General features: G+C 45.0%; 1 protein-coding gene across 1 annotated transcript in view; it reads left to right on the top strand.

Moving 5' to 3' along the window:
* FBXO36 (F-box protein 36) overlaps nucleotides 1-16,003 on the top strand; it is a 42,084-nt gene extending 26,081 nt beyond the window's left edge. Inside the window, exon 4 of the mRNA XM_044289065.1 lies at nucleotides 13,963-16,003. Coding sequence (XP_044145000.1) covers nucleotides 13,963-14,151 — 189 coding nt within the window. The 3' untranslated portion in view covers nucleotides 14,152-16,003. The remainder of the gene's footprint in view (nucleotides 1-13,962) is intronic.
* Nucleotides 16,004-17,923: the final 1,920 nt, after the last annotated feature.

Genomic DNA, 17,923 nt, shown 5'->3' with positions numbered 1-17,923 from the left:
CCTCAGCGGTGACTTACGTATTTCTGGAAAGTCACACTTTGGTCCAGCGGTGGACGGGAAGCAGCAGAGACAGCGCTGAACCTGGAGCACTTTCAACAGGTGAATGTGTGTCTTTTTCTCTCGGACAACCCCTTTAACTTTTGATCTGAATCGGCACCCGCATCATTAGGGACTGTAGAAATAATTTGTCAAAGCCCATGCACAAACGTGATGTTGCTTCTGGAAAGAAAAGCCTTTTTTTTCCTCTAATACAGGCAGGGGCGGACTGGGAACTTAAAGTGGCCTTGGAAAAAAAATCTAAAAGTGGCCCTGGAAAAAAATCTAAAAGTGGCCCCATGTTGTATGTGGGTCCAAATTGACAGAAAGTGGGGCAACACAAACAGGAAAGGCAGGGACAACAATACCGTAGTACCTCCCTAGAAGAACTAAATACCATAGTGCAGTACAAAATACTGGCGCCACAGTATTCACCTGTATCATTGCCCTGAGGATGGCAACACAGTTGAATTCAGGAGGGCACCTGAGGCCACTGGCCAAGCGCATAAGTGCCTAATTAATGCTGATAACATCAGATCTTTATGTGCCTGGCTCGTGGCCATGAGGAGGGCTTGGGTGGCCCCCTGGGCATCGGCCCACCAGGGAATTTTCCTGTAGGGTCTATGGCCAGTCCACCTGAACACAGGACATCATATAACATATAAATCTTTTGTGAATATCTTCTGTACTATGGCGTCTGTCTACTTGACTTGCTGTCCAGCCATACACTATAATGGCCAGACCTAGTCTCTTCTAAGTGTGGCCAATGGAGGCTTATGTGACCCATAGGGGCACACTGCTCTTAAAGGTATTAACCAGCTTTTGGTACATTTTGAAATCTGAAGCCCTACCTGCTGTATCTACATACTTACCTGCTCCACGCTGCTCCATTCCAGCTCCCTGGGTACCTGGCTCTTATCTGCTGTCTTCCAGTACCTGTCCTTTAGACTTGAGGATGGACAGGGTCACATTCATCACTGTAGCCAATGACTGGCATCAGCGGTAATGTGTCCCCAAGCAGCATGTGGACCAGCAGTGACATGGTCACTTGGGGACACATCATCACTGAGGCCAGTCAGTGGCTGCACCGGTGCCTGTGACCACGTCTGTCCAGAGGTTTACAAGAAGGGTACTGGAAGACTGCAGAAGAGAGCTAGGGAGCCAGAACTGAGCAGCAGGAAGTATGTTTTTTTTCCACAGGTACACCAGACTGGAAGAACCCTTTAAGAGCCCTTTAGCGCCTTTGTTCTAGCAATTGATGAGGGCATCAGCATTTGAAGCCATCAGATATAGTGATAAAATTGGTGAATAAGGGCCTGTTCTTCTCTTGGCCAGCAGAGGGAGTAACACGCACTTTGTCACTAGTTTCTTGGCCTCTTCTACCGGTTGCTCAGGGTAATGTGAGGACAGGGTGCACCAGCCTAAACCTTTGTGTCTTCATCAATAGAGAACAATGTACATGCAAGAAAAACATACAGGTTGGCAGCAATATTTGGCCAAAAGATTTACCGGTAATTCCAATCCAACTGGAGCTCAGAAATACGCGGAATCACATGGCTTAGCCCTGGTCAGACACTGAGGAGACTTTAGGAGTGAAATAAGTAAGCTAAGCTTTCTTCTGACTCTTCACGTAGCTTTGAGTAATGTATTGTGAAGTCCTGAGATTCCAGACAATTGGGGAGTTTTTCTCTGGGAATCACCTACCATTCAGCTCTGTGAAAACTAGTAGCACCCTGTGCAGGAAACATGCCGGGGGGGATTTACTAATCATATAGCGGCAAAATTCTGGTGTAATGTGCGCCAAAAACTGGTCTACATGCAACACAGTTATTTAATGCGACTTGCCTGATTTAGCAGGAAAGGGAGTGGCCTACTGGAAATGAGGTGTGGCTTAAGATGTGACGGTGTGCGCCAAAATTTTTCTGCACAATTTTGCATAAAGTAAGCAAACTACTAGGGGACGTAGACAATGGGGCAGATTTATCATAGACCGGCGGCACTTGCCTCGTCATAAATTAGGCACAGCATCTGGTATTCCGTGTGTCTATACTGATATCTATGCCAGATTACCCTACAAAACTGGTGTAAAAGGTGATAAATGTGGCGCCTCCCTGTCCTCGGCACGCTCCTTTTTAAAGTAAGTGGCGAAGGGGGCGGAGAAACATTATTTGCACAAACATTTATGCACAAGCGGTGTTGAAAAAGTCGCAAACACGCAGTTCGCAATTTTTTCACACCAGAAAACTACCATTCATTTATGATAAAGAGAGGGTGCGGCAGATATATCATCCAGCATCAGCCACTGTGATAAATCTGAAGCAGTTTTAGACTAAGCTTGAATTTTCTAAAAAGTAGACAGGATTAGTAAATCAGCCCCATTATATTCACCCCCCCCCCCCCCCCCACCCAAAAAAAAGAAATAAGAAAAGATAATTAAAGATGTGGAAAGAGTTTCCCATTTCCCGCATGTACGATCTGGTGGGGGTTAAAGGGGAGCAAGTGATGGATTTTAACTTTTTCCCAGGAGATGAGCGACACGAGAGGTGTCTGGCAGCCATTTAGTTTTAGCTACCCTCCCCTATTGAAGTAACTTTCAGTTACAGGAGTTGTCCTAAGATCAATACTTATCACCTATCCACAGGAATGGAGCACAGGTCATGCATGCACGTCGCTGCTCCTAGCAAAGTCTAAGGCCCCTTTCACACGAGTGAGTTTTCCGCGCAGGTGCAATGCGTGACGTGAACGCATAGCACCCGCACTGGATCCTGACCCATTCATTTTTTTTTCACGCATCAGTTCTGCGTTGCGTGAAAATCGCAGCATGTTCTATATTCTGCGGTTTTCACGCAGCCCTGGCCCCATAGAAGTGAACAGGGGTTCAGTGAAAAATGCATTGCATCCGGATGCAATGCATTTTTCACTGATGGTTGCTAGGAGATGTTTTTAAACCTTCAGTTTTTTTATCACGTGCATGAAAAACGCATCAAAACGCATTGCACCCGCGTGGAAAAAACTGAACAACTGAACGCAGTTGCAGACAAAACTGACTGAACTTGCTTGCAAAATGGTGCGAGTTTCACTGAACGCATCCGGAGCCAATCCGTCACGCTCGTGTGACAGAGGCCTAAGGGACTGACGGAGGTAGCGGAGTGGAGCTCTCGACTTTCTTCGTCAGTCCCATAGATTTTGAAAGGAGCGGTAGTGAACATGCCCAGCTCTTATTCCAGTCAAACAGGGTTCACAAGGCCTCCGTTTTCATGAATGATACATTGTACATTTTGGAGAGTGGTTCCCCCTATTTAGACCATGCACTGCCGCCCATCTGCCTGCTGCTTCTAAGCAGAGTATCATATAGCTGGATTCTACATTGCCCCGAATTTCATAGGCCAAAAGCCCAGGAGAGGCAAGTCTTTTAGTGTAGGTTCCTATCTGTTGTAATCCACCTTGTCTTTGGTAGATGGGTCCAAAACAATTTTGATTGGAAATGTGCTTAAAGAGCTTCTAATTTTCAAATAGCAAGTGTAGCAGTAATGCATTCTACTTTGGCCCCATGCACACGGCTGTGTTTCACAGCCGTGTGCGGGCCGTGGAACCGCGGCCTGGATTCCTCCTGAGAGCAGGAGCGCACGGCGTCACTGGTTGCTATGACGCCGTGCGCTCCCTGCTGCTGCCGCAATACAGTAATACACTGGTATGATCTATACCAGTGTATTACTGTACTGTGCCGGCAGCAGGGAGCGCACGGCGTCATAGCAACCAGTGACGCCGTGCGCTCCTGCTCTCAGGAGGAATCCAGGCCGCGGTTCCACGGCCCGCACACGGCTGTGAAACACGGCCGTGTGCATGGGGCCTTTTAGTAATCTTTTCAGTGTTTGCATGCAGGGGTGGACTGGGAACTTAAAGTAGCCTGAGAAAAAAAAACTAAAAGTGAACCCATATTGTAGGTGGGTCCAAATTACCAGAAAGCAGGGCAACACAAGTAGGCAGGACCAGCATATATAGGCAGGGAAAACAGAAGTAGGGAGTATCAGCTATACCATAGTGCAGAACCATATACTGCCCCAGCAGAACCAAATACCACAGTGCAGCACAAAATACTGCCGCCGTCACCACAGTATTCAACTGTATCGCCGACCTGAGGACAGCAATATGGTCGATTTCAGGAGAGCACCTGCGGCCACTGGCCAGGTGCATAGGAGAAAATCGGATCATTATGTACCTGCCTTGATGAGGGCTTGGGTGGCCCCCCTAAGCATCAGCCCACCAGGAAATTTCCCTGTAGGGTCCATGGCCAATCAACCCTTTGCATCGGCCTTTGTACATAAAGCAGTGTGCTGCTTCTTGTAGTCCTTGTTTGCATCTGTGTGGTTATACAGAGGGAGGGGGCTCTGATTGGGGCTCTCCCAGCAAAATCGCAGGGCTCCAATTGGTTGCCTTAATAGCCTGGGTTCTTGTGAAGGCTCCCAAGCTTGTCATGGCTAGCTGCCTGTGAAGCTGTGTCTGAGGCACAGCTCAGCAAGCAGCCTGTCATTTTGGGGCCTCCTTCTAAATAAATAAAAATAAAAAACACTATAAGATCCTGGTCATCTGATGTGTTTTGAGACACATCTGACAGCGATTTGAGACAATCCTGCGATTTCTTCATTTCGCTGACAACACTCCCCCCCCCCACGCGTGATGACCCCAGCCATCACAGGCTTTATAAAATTAGGCTCCTTTTAAATTTTTCATTTAAATAATTTATAAGAGGTCTACACCCCAGAATAAAAATATTGCCGTGGATGAGTCACTTGTCCTTTAAAGGTAGGCTTCAGTTTCGCCAATATTTGCCAAGGAAGAGGGCACGATTTGGGCTAAAAATGTATAAGCTCTGTGAGAGCGGATCTGGCTACACCTATAAATTTAGAGTGTATGAAGGCAAAGATACCCAGTTTTTCCCTCCTGAATGCCCCCTTCCCTCAATGTGGCAGGTAAAATAGTGTGGGATCTTTTGCACCCTCTTTTAGATAAGGGGTAGCACTTGTACATAGACAATTATTACACCAGCGTACCCCTTTTCAGGTGACTTTCAGTCAGAAAGACAGTGGCATGTTGTGGCACCATGCGCCGCAATCAAAGAGGCCTGCCCAAGCCTTTAGTCAGCCAAAAATTGAAGTCTGGGAAAATAAAGGGCCTTTGCAATGGGGGCATTTTACTTGTAAAATATTGAGACAAAATAGATGTCCTCATAATGACATCTATACATCCAGACAGTAACAGCCTTGTTCCTGTGCGCAGCACAAATACCACCGTCTGTAAGCCTATCTGCACACAGGATTACAATAAATATATGGGAGGGGTGGACCTTGCAGACCAAATGCTGCAGCCCCATAGAGCGGTCAGGAAATCCCGCATTTGGTATAAGAAACTTGCAGCCCACCTTTTGCAGTAGCCCTGTATAATTATTTTGTCATGTTCCAAAAAGCAGGGAACAAAGGAAAATATGTTGATTTTTCAAGAACAAATTCTTAAAATTTTAATATTTGGAGAGCAGCGCCAGGATAGCAGTGGGATACCATCATCTAGTCATGCCAGCAGAATTATCCCAGGGCAACATTTCCCATCAAAGGTGCCCCCTACTGCGAAAAAAGCAGAGCCCAAAAGAGATGTAGGGTCTGTTACAAGAATGGGATACGGTGGGATACTATGTACCAATGTGACACCTGTCCAGATAAGCAGCGTTTCCGCATTTACTATACTTCCCTCGATTATTAATTTAATCAATTTACTTTTTTTTTTAACTTCTTTTATGCACTTTTGGCCATTTTTTATTTATTATGCAAGCCACAGTTTTTTTTAAACACTCCACATTTCATTATATTATTAGCCAATTATAATTTGGAAAATTAGACAAACTCCAAAATGTAAAAATAAATTCTCATTATACCCCTAGATGAATACTGTAAAATAATAAAATTCTCACTACACCCCTAGATGAATACTTTAGGGGGTGTAGTTTCCAAAATGGGGGTCACATTTTGGGGTACCTCAGGATAACTTCAAATGAGACACAGCACCTGAAAATAATTCCAGTGAAATCTGCCCTCCAAAAGCCATATTGTGCTCTGCCGTACGTCCTTACAGCAGTCGACAACCACATATGGGGTGTTGCCGTATTCAGGGCTCACTACACCCCTTGAAAAATTCCTTGGGGGGTGTAATTTCCAAAATGGGGTCACTTTTTTGAGGTTTCCACTGTGGGGTACCTCAGAGTACCTTTAAATGCGACACGGTGCCTGAAAATGATTCCAGTGAAATCTGCCCTCCAAAAGCCATATTGTGCTCCATCCCGTCTAAGCTCTGCCGTGTGCCCATACAGCAGTCGACAACCACATATGGAGTGTTACTAAACTGCAGAATCTGGGTAATAGATATTGAGTTTAGTTTGGCTGTTAATACTTGCTGTGTTACAGGAAAAAATGTATTAAAATGGAAAATCTGTGAAAAAAGTGACATTTTGAAATTTCATCTCCATTTTCCTTTAAAGTATAACTGTCATCTTTTTTTTTTATTTTTTTTTGGACTATTGGATTGTGGTGATTAATATCTCCTTGATGGCCCTATTTCAACTTTTCACTGTGTATTCAATTACCCCTTAATTCCACAGTTTTATTCCCTCTACTGCCTACTTTTACCTGTGCTTAAAATCAGGTTGCTATGCAGGGTCCGTCTATCTGTTGAAGGACGGAGGACGCAGGTCCTCCCCAGCAGCTGATAACAGTGCCTGGGCTGTGTGCACTTCTCCCTGTCCCTGAGCTTGGCAGACGATCCCTCACTCAGCAGACTGGGACAATGCAGAGTCGAATCAGCGCAGACCAGGGAAGGGAGATCTGCCGTCTGCTCAGTGTATAAATGAAAGCAACATATGGTAAGAGGACCCCTTTGTGCTGCAGGAGATTAACCCTTTAGGGTGAGGGCTCTGGTTACTGACACTTTTGGGGGGCTATTGTTACTGGCTAGTGAGGGCAGGTGGGAATAGCCTGAGGGTGAGGGCAGTGGCGGCCATCTTAACTGAATAGTGAAATTGCAGTTTTATGCAGACTGGTTGCTAAGGGCTGAATCTTATTAAATGTGGGGTAAGTCAGTCTAAGGGTCCATTTACACGTCCGTTGTTTCTTTCCTGATCTGTTCCGTTTATTACGGAACAGATCAGGACCAGATCTGGACCCATTCATTTTCAATGGGTCCTGAAAAAAATAGGACAACACAATATGTGCTGTCCGTTTCCGTTGTTCCGTTCCGCATGTCCGATTAATTATAAAACTTGTCCTATTCTTTTCCGCAAAAATCGGATCCTGGTACAATACAAAGTCAATGGTTCCGCAAAAAACGGATGACATTCGTATGTCGTTACGTATGTCATCCGTTTTATGCGGAATCCGTTCCTGGAAATTAAATCCTGCCCACAGAAATCACTTATTAACTTTTTTTTTTTTTTTCTAAGAAATCCAAACAACTTTATTTGCTTTGTGAAATTTATACATGTTTCCGTTTTTTGCGGATCCGCAAAAAACGGATGACATACAGATGACATACAGATGACATACGGAAACATTTTCAGGAACAACGGATCCGCAAAAAACGGACCGAAATTCCGGATATAGAAAAATACTGACGTGTGAATGTAGCCTTATAGTAACTGATTCTGGAATATCATGTTATTAGTAAATACATATATGAAAATTGAAATTAGGGTCTAAGTGTGACAATTATCCTTTAATTCTTGTGGAGCACTTAAAGGGTTAACAAAATTTGTAACATCAGTTTTGAATACCTTGAAGGGTGTAGTTTCTAAAATGGGGCCATTTTTGGGTAGTTTCTGCTATGTAAGGCCCACAGAGTGACTTCATAACTGAACTGGTCCTTAAAAAAGTGGCTTTTTTAGAAATGTTTTTAAAAAATGTAAGAATTGCTTCTAAAATTCTCAGCCTTCTTATGTCCTAAAAAAATAAAATGACATTTACAAAATGATGTCAACATAAAGCAGACCTATGGGAAATGTAAAGTAATAACTAATTTGTGAAGTATCACTATCTTCCTGAAAAGCAGAGAAATTAAATTTATTTAAATTATAACACGTCAGATTTGCAAAAATCAGTCTGGTCACGAAGTTGCAAAATGGCCTGGTCATTAAGGGGTTAAAGGAATATAATGACATCTGGAGCTGATGATGACGCCATTTTTGTTCTGTACAATCTTTAGTGTTTGACATTCCAGTAGTCTGTTCTGGCAGAGGAGCAGACTACCAGAATTACTGTATTATCTGGCATAGCCGGGCTCCACCAGGCACTGCCAGATCCCTATTCACTACAATGGGATCCAGCAGGTTTACGGCACCATGCATGCAGCCGTATTTTTCCGGCAGAAAGTTGGCATTTATGCCAAAAACCAGCTAGATCCTGTTATAGTAAATGGGGATCTAGCTAGGTCAGATATGGTAATTCCGGTAGTCTGCTCCTCTTGGATGCTTCATACGTGAAGTTACAACTAAAGATGAACTAATCGAAGCTGACGAAGTGGATTCGATGTGCAATTTCAGGAAAAATTTGATTCGCACTGAAGCCGAATTTCTTCGCGCTTTGTGGTAGCAAATCTCATTTTTTCCTATAATGGCTGCTGCACCTGTGAGGACATGGAGAAAGGAACTCTGGGAAGGCGGGATCACCCATAATGCCATGCATGCAGCCAATCAGCAGCCAGCCAGATTTGTGATGTCACAGCCCTATAAATTGCCTCAGCAGGCGCTAGGGACAGTGCTAGAACAAACTTCATTGTGCTAAAAAACGATTTACAAGTGCAGGGAAAGATTATTCAAGGTGTAGGGAAAGGATAGGAAGGAATCATTCCACAGCATTTCTGTAGAACAGGGTTCAGTAGGGGAGGTTACAGCCTGGGTAATAGGAACAATCCTATTACACCTTGCTGCACTGCCTGCCATTATACAGCTCTGTAATTCCAGCAAACTGTTCTTGTTATTGGGGTGATACAGCCATTAACAGAATTTATTACAAGGAAATATTTCTACGTCTTATTTGCCCTTGTGCGGTGCAGTTATATGTTCTAAAGAATTTTTTGGCTTGTATTAGTCCGAAAAAACGGCTCATTAGCCGTTGTGTGGTGAAGTGCTAAAATGACAGCACTTTTTGTTGTGTATTAGTGTGAAAACTAAAATATATTTGCTGTTCAGTGGTGCAGTTATATGTTCTAAAGCCCTTTTTGGCGTGTATTAGTGGCAAAAGTAAAATATATTTGCCGTTCAGCGTTTTTTTGTGGAGTTTTTGTTCTGACGGATTAGAATAAGGGCAAATTAATCGGTAATGTCAACACAAACTTACTGCTGACACCCTCTCCACTCTGTCGGGGGGCTCTACTTGTATAAGCGTTTAATAGAACAGGTTCTGTAGACATCTATATGGAATCAGCTGACGACAGTGTAAAAGGAGTGCGCTTCTTCTTTACACTAACCCGACCTGTAAGGCCTCATGCACACGACCGTTGTGTGCATCCGTGGCCGTTGTGCCGTTTTCCGTTTTTTTTCGCGGACCCATTGACTTTCAATGGGTCCGTGGAAAAATCGGAAAATGCACCGTTTTGCAGCCGAGGCCGTGATCCGTGTATCTTGTCCGTCAAAAAAATATGACCTGTCCTATTTTTTTGACGGACAACGGTTCACGGACCCATTCAAGTCAATGGGTCCGTGAAAGAACACGGATGCACACAAGATTGGCATCCGTGTCCGTGATCCGTGGCCGTAGGTTGCTTTCATACAGACGGATCCGAAGATCCGTCTGCATAAAAGCTTTTTCTGATCTAAGTTTTCACTTCGTGAAAACTCATTTCCGACAGTATATTCTAACACAGAAGCGTTCCCATGGTGATGGGGACGCTTCTAGTTAGAATACACTGCAAACTTTGTACAAGACTGCCCCCTGCTGCCTGGCAGCACCCGATCTCTTACAGGGGGATATGATAGCACAATTAACCCCTTCAGGTGCGGCACCTAAAGGGGTTAATTGTACTATCATATTCCCCTGTAAGAGATCAGGGCTGCCAGGCAGCAGGGGGCAGACCCCCCCCTCCCCAGTTTGAATATTGTTGGTGGCACAGTGTGCCAACCACCATCGCCCCCCACCCTCCCTCCCTCTATTGTATTAAATCGTTGGTGGCACAGTGTGCCAACCACCATCGGCCCCCCTCCCTCTATTGTATTAAATCGTTGGTGGCACAGTGTGCCAACCACCATCGCCCCCTCCCCACCCCCCCCCCCCCCCCTCCCTCTATAGCAGTAACATTGGTGGCAGTGTGCGGTCTCAACAGTAGAAGATTCATACTTGCCTGCTTGCTGCTGCGATGTCTGTGAACGGCCGGGAGCTCCTCCTACTGGTAAGTGACAGTTCTTTAGCAATGCGCCGCACAGACCTTTCACTTACCAGTAGGAGGAGCTCCCGGCCGGACACAGACATCGCAGCAGCAAGCCGGTAAGTATGAATCTTCTACTGTTGAGACCGCACACTGCCACCAATGTTACTGCTATAGAGGGAGGGGGGGGGCGATGGTGGTTGGCACACTGTGCCACCAACGATATTCAAACTGGGGAGGGGGGGGGTCTGCCCCCTGCTTCCTGGCAGCCCTGATCTCCTACAGGGGAATATGATAGTACAATTAACCCCTTTAGGTGCCGCACCTAAAGGGGTTAATTGTGCTATCATATCCCCCAGTAAGAGATCGGGTGCTGCCAGGCAGCAGGGGGCAGTCTTGTACAAAGTTTGTAGTGTATTCTAACCTGAAGCGTCCCCATCACCATGGGAACGCCTCTGTGTAAGAATATACTGTCGGATCTGAGGTTCACGAAGTAGCTCATATCCGACAGTATATTCTAACATAGAGGCGTTCCCATGGTGATGGGGACGCTTCAAGTTAAAATATACCATCGGATTGGAGAAAACTCCAATCCGATGGTATAAAAGAACTCCAGACTTTACATTGAAAGTCAATGGGGACGGATCCGTTTGAAATGGCACCATATTGTGTCAACGTCAAACGGATCCGTCCCCATTGACTTGCATTGTAATTCAGGACGGATCCGTTTGGCTCCGCACGGCCAGGCGGACGCCAAAACGACTTTTTTTTCATGTCCGTGGATCCTCCAAAAATCAAGGAAGACCCACGGACGAAAAAACGGTCACGGATCATGGACCCACGGACCCCGTTTTTGCGGACCGTGAAAAAAAACTGTCGTGTGCATGAGGCCTAAGGCTGAGTTCACACTTGAGTTATTTGGTCAGTTTTGGCCCCGTGACTGCCAGTGAAGTGTGCAGTGATTCTAAGGCCCCATGCACACGGCCGTTGTTCACAGCCGTGTGCGGGCCGTGGAACCGCGGCCTGGATCCCTCCTGAGAGCAGGAGCACACGGCGTCACTGGTTGCTATGACGCCGTGCGCCCCCTGCTGCCGGCACAGTACAGTAATACACTGGTATAGATCGTACCAGTGTATTACTGTACTGTGCCGGCAGCAGGGAGCGCACGGCGTCATAGCAACCAGTGACGCCGTGCGCTCCTGCTCTCAGGAGGGATCCAGGCCGCGGTTCCACGGCCCGCACACGGCTGTGAACAACGGCCGTGTGCATGGGGCCTTAGAGGGATGCCTGTTATCTGAATGTCATACTGACTCACGGTATTATTTCACTACCACAGCAGACTCCCTATGCGTGTTACTGCAAGGCACAATGTTCTACACCACTATAAAAGGTTCTCTGCAGCCAGGAAATAGCCGTTTTTAATAAAAATTTGCCGCAAATTAATTGAGAGCAAACCAAATTTTTTCAATTCTTTTTCCGCAAACCAGCTAATTGCATTTTTTTTAAATTCACTCCTCTCTAGTTACAACCAGTTACTGTCTGTTCTCTTTGGTTGGAAAGGATTTCCCGTGTATATTTATTGGGAGATTTCCTGCAGTAATAAGCACTTTAAAGGTCCCATGCTGGCATAAAACCGACTCGCACTGAACTGTCTAATGGAGGCGGCAGAATGACACAGGTTTGTCGGATGCATGCCAGGCGCCGGCCGCACATCCTATCAGATGACCTTGGCACCAGTGGACAGCTCTGGTATGTCTGCATAGTTTTTTGTGTCTTTGAAAATGTTGGATGCTCCGGGCGCTGGTCGGCCTCCTCCGCACATCATATCAGAGCTCTGACCTTTTTTTGTGAAATCTTAGATGTTTTTCCCTCCATCTTCCTGATTGTACCATTGCTGCAGTGATTTTATAATTATCTAGAACAAGTACAAATGAAACCTCTAATAAAACCTTGCTATACCCCCCACCCCGGCCAGAATTATGCCTAAGTAATCAGTCAGTAATCTGTACCTGCTTGATTGTCATTTCACTTTTTCACTGTTGGCTGCTCTGTTAGTACAAGGCAATGATAGGTAACTGTACCTTAGGGCCGGTTTAGTATGAAGTTCACGTCTTGTGTCATCAAAAGATTAGTGTGCTGCTCTGTCCACCATGATTTACAGTGCAAATCTGCTTGTTCCCATTGACTGCTGAAGTCCGTGCTTGGGTAACTAACAGAGGTGGATTTAGTGTTTCTGGAGTCGCAAGCAAAGTTATGTCTGGGGGTCCCCATTGTACTGCTAAGCTGTGCCCCTGTCACGGCACTAAGCTCCACCCCATTGAACCACTAAGCTCCACCCTCTCAGCCTGCTAAGCTCCACCCTTGTTGGCCAACTAATCCCTACTCTTGGCTTAGCAGTAAAGCTTGGGTACTTCTGCTACTGATCTACAGATGGAAAGGGCCCCACTTGGCCACTGAATCAGTTGCCCAGACGGTATGCCCGCCTCAAGCATTTTCTTGGTTTGGGCAGTGGTAAAGTCCACCATAGGTTACTAATTTACTTTATGAATCAAACTTGGCAGTGATCCATTAAAAAAAAACATATGTCTCCTCCTTTGTATCCACTCCTGGTTCTCAAAAACGCATGTGTGATTTCAGCCTGAGCGGTGATGCTGGGGATGTGCTGTAAAGCTCTGTTCACATTAGTATCATGGCTTCTATTACTGTATTGGTTCTTAATGGGGTCTGTCAGGGGTCTGTTGAGGATTTTGACAGCAAGAATACAACTGCTTACTGCGCTAATCATAATCAACAGTGATGGAAACCCTAAACTCCTCATGTTGGTTCTTAGCACATACAATGGCATGCAAAGGTTTGGGCACCCCTGGTCAAAATTACTTTTACTGTGAAAAGTTAATCAAGTTGAAGATGAAATGATCTCCAAAAGGTACAAAGTTAAAGATAAAATATGCTTTTTAACATTTTAAGAAATATCAGTGTATTATTTTGGTTTAGTACAATTTTAGAGTGAAAAAAGGAAAGGAGTACCTTGCAAAAGTATAGGGACTCAAGAAGATTTGACTGCTCAGATAACTTTAGGGTTAAGGCTTGTTCGCAATCATCGTTAGGAAAGTCCAGGTAATGCAAATTTCAAAGCTTTATAAATACCCAGACACCTTTTAACCTTGTCCCAAAAAACTGCAGCGATAGGTTCTTCTAAGCAGCTGCCTAAATGAAAATGGCTGAGGCCCACAAAGTAGGAGAAGGCTATACGAAGATCATTTCCTCAATTCAAAATAAAATTAAGAAATGGCAGATAACAAGAACAGTGGAGGTCAAGAGAAGGTCTGGAAGACCAAGAAGATTTTCAGAGACAGCTGCTTGTAGGATTGCTAGAAAGGCAAATCAGAACCCCCCGCTGCAAAAGACCTTCAGGAACATTTAGCAGACTCTGGAGTTGTGGTACATTGTTCTGCTGTTCAGCGACACCTGCACAAATATGGCCTTCATGGACTAATTTTACCACTTTACCATTTTTCCTTTTAACAGATGTGTAATTCGGACAAGCTGTGGGAGCACATTGTGGAGCGCTCTTGTGACCGGTTTACACCAGAGATGAGGTCTCTTGCTCAGGACCTAGGCTGGAAGCAGTTCTTCTTCACCAACAAACTACAACTTCAGCTGCAGCTTCAAAGACGAAGGAAGAGACAGGAGAGTCAGAATGTGTTCTTGGACTAACTGGATGCACCGTTTGGCCAAGCGCAGAATTCTTACTGCAAAGCCAAGAAGTCAGATCTTCCATTCACTGTGATTGTGTACCAGTAACCAGATGCAATGGTCTGTGCCGCTGAATAAACCCATTCTACCCCCTGTACCCCAAATGCAATGAATGCTACTCTGATGCATACGCTTTACTGGTATGTTCACAAGCAGCAGATTTGTTGCAGAAAGTTCTGCATCTGGAAATCCGTCCCATTTAATTTCAGTCTTTTGCAGCATGTGCGTGGATTTCTGCAAGCCTCACTCAAATGAATGGGACAGTCTCAGAAACCTCTGCAGAACATGCCACATATCAATACACGAGTGATGAGAGAATCGATTTGTTCTTCTGAACCAGGGATGCTCAACCTGCGGCCCTCCAGCTGTTGTAAAACTACAACTCCCACCATGCCCTGCTGTAGGCTGTCTGGGCATGCTGGGAGTTGTAGTTTTGCAACAGCTGGAGGGTCGCAGGTTGAGCATCCCTGATTCTGAACAACTTCTCCATCTGCAAGGGACTGTCCCTCTACAGATGATTCCCCAGTGTGCCGGCAGATTAACATGGCTGCACATCTCCTGCAGCCATGATAATTTTGTGCGTGCGCCGTTACTGTGGGTATTGTCACATGGGCAAATAATATGCCTACGAAAATGAATCAGCGGTTGTGCACGCACTGCTAAAATTAGTTTAGCAGCGCATGCAAATTCGTTCATGCAGCTTTGTGGGCATATCTTTGGTGCATGTGCTAGTACTCATAATAACAGCGCATGCTTGAGATTATGAAGGCCGCACAAGATGTGTGGCTATGTTAATCTACCGGGAGAGGGAGCGCCTGAAGCTGTGGGGACTTGTTCAGATGAACTAATCGATTTTGTATGGAATCGATTGGCTCAGCACCAGAATATTCCCAATGTCTGGAATCACCCATGCAATGTTTTTTTTTTTTTTTTTTAATTAAACCAAAGCCAGAAATAGATCCAAAAAGAAGGAAAAGTATAAAGGACATTTTAAAACATCTCTTCTCTCTTGGACCCACTTCTATTTTGGACTTAAAACCACTATCAAAAACGTATTTGATTCCTGCCTAACAGGCTTTAGGCTCTCAGGTCCTAAAATTTGTTTCCTAAGAAACCAACAACCACACCGAGAAGTCTTTTTGTTCTTTTTTTTTTTTTTTATAATAAGGCTATAGGTTTTTTTGTTTAATGTGATGCATAATTTTCCTGCTTTCTTCTCTTTGCAGCCATTTGTAAAAATGCTAGCTACTTGCTACCACTACTAGAGGTCCAGTCTGTATCAGTAAGATGCATATACAGCAGCGTACAGATTGCCCCCCACCCCCCACCACTGTTGTGGTGGTATATGCCAGCCAAGATTTTAATGAATGTGTGAGGAGTACTTTTGGTACATGTAATTTTCTAGCTTTTATATTTTCCTTTGCCCTCATGCACACAACAGTTGTTTTTTGCGTCCGCAAATTGTGCGTCCGCGAAAAAAACTGATGCGGCATCTGTTTTTTTTGGGAGGATCCGTTTTTTTTTTTACAGATCCCTTGTAATAAATGCCTATCCTTGTCCGCAAATGTGAAAAAAGTAGGACATGCACAATTTTTATGTGACCACTAAGTCCTTTTTTTTGATCTGTCATTGACTATGGCACAATATAACAGAAGTTTACAGTCTAGGTTAATATAATGTGCCTTCAAGTTTAGTCATATTGTGCCAAAATTTAATAAAAAAAACATAATTCATTTTCATTTTCTATTATTGGTTAATTGTGTGAGTCTAAATGTATGCCAACATGATGAACGGCTAAATAAAATATGCTTAATTAAAGTGTACCTGAGTTCTGGAAAAAAAAAGTTTGCCTAGTGCTTCTTTGTACAATCATACATAACTCTGAAGGAGCAGGTCTTTTTGGGGCTTCCTTAACATTTTTTTCAGCCATATTATTCCCTGTTTCAGCTGCAAAGCTAGATGTATTTCACTCAGAAGCAGGGGGTGACTCCCTTCTGTGAAATCTGCCAGCATTTTACTTCTGTGACTGTCTTTTTCTGCCACTATGTATCTCTTGCAGCAGTGTTGCTTGCTATATTGTTAATTATCTAGCTCTCTGGCTCTCCCTGTGCTGCTAAGGAAGCTACAATCTTTCTCTCATTGTCTAAATATAAAGATCCTCCTGCCTGGATCGGTATTAGGGGGCGCCTGCAGCACGTCCCTCCTATCCTTCAGCTTACTGGGTCCATAGCTGTTTATTAAAAATTATAGTACACGCTACCCCGACATGTTTTGCCAAATAACACGGCGTCTGAAGACACCGTGTTATTCGGCAAAACATGTCGGGGTAGCGTGTACTATAATTTTAAATAAACAGCTATGCACCCAGTAGACTGAAGGATCGAAGGGACGTGCTGCAGGCGCCCCCTAATACAGATCCAGGCATTTAGACAGTGAGAGAAAGATTGTAGCATCCTTAGGGCTCTTTCACATCTGCGTTATTGTCTTCCGGCATAGAGTTCCGTCGTCGGACAGTCCGTCCTTCAGGATGCATCAGGATGTCTTCCGTTCCGTAATGGAACGTTTTTTGGCCGCAGCAAATAGCGCAGCATGCTGCGCTTTTTGCTCCGGCCAAAAATCCGGAACACTTGCCGCAAGGCCGGATCCGGAATGAATGCCCATTGAAAGGCATTGATCCGGATCCGGCCTTAAGCTAAACGTTGTTTCGGCGCATTGCCGGATGCGACGTTTAGCTTTTTCTCAATGGTTACCATGGCTGCCGGGACGCTAAAGTCCTGGCAGCCATGGTAAAGTGTAGTGGGGAGCAGCATACTTACAGTCCGCGCGGCTCCCGGGGCTCTCCAGAGTGACGTCAGGGCGCCCCAGGCGCATGGATGACGTGATCGCATGGATCACATGATCCATGCGCATGGGGCGCTCTGACGTCACTCTGGAGCGCCCCGGGAGCCGCGCGGACTGTAAGTATGCTGCTCCCCGCTCCCCACTACTACTATGGCAACCAGGACTTTAATAGCGTCCTGGGTGCCATAGTAACACTGAAAGCATTTTGAAGACGGATCCGTCTTCAAATGCTTTCAGTACACTTGCGTTTTTCCGGATCCGGCGTGTAATTCCGGCAAGTGGAGTACACGCCGGATCCGGACAACGCAAGTGTGAAAGAGGCCTTAGTTAGCTGCACAAGGAGAGCCAGATAGCTAGATACGAGTAATTAACAATATAGCAAGCAACACCGCTGCAAGAGATACATAGTAGCATTTCATCTACAAGATACAACTAGCTATCCTCCAGCTGGCTGCCATTGTAGCTACAAACAATCCAGTCTAGTGTAAGGGTATGAATAAAATGCCCTCACCATATATCATTAATAAAACATAAAAGCATACCTGGGGGGAAGCTGAAACTTTTAATTCACTCGAGCATTTTTTGGTCCATATTTTACTAATAGAAAAATAAGGGTCCTCTCACACGTCCGCAAAATGGGTCCGCATCCGTTCCGCAATTTTGCAGACCCAAGATTAGGCATTTTCTATTATAGTGTCGGCGATGTGCAGTCCACAAATGCACATTGCCAGTGTCCGTGTTTTGCGGATTCGCAATTTTGGGATCCGCAGAACACTTACGGACGTGTGAATGGACCCTTAAGGTTATATTTTCAAGAGTTATATTAAGGCCAAAAACTGAATTTTGATAGCCTGCGGCTATTGGAACCATTATATTGATTTAAGATATTCTG

This window comes from Bufo gargarizans, chromosome 4, assembly GCF_014858855.1.
Source record: "Bufo gargarizans isolate SCDJY-AF-19 chromosome 4, ASM1485885v1, whole genome shotgun sequence".
Classification (NCBI taxonomy): Eukaryota; Metazoa; Chordata; class Amphibia; order Anura; family Bufonidae; genus Bufo; species Bufo gargarizans.
This window is presented reverse-complemented; position numbering and strand designations above follow the sequence as displayed.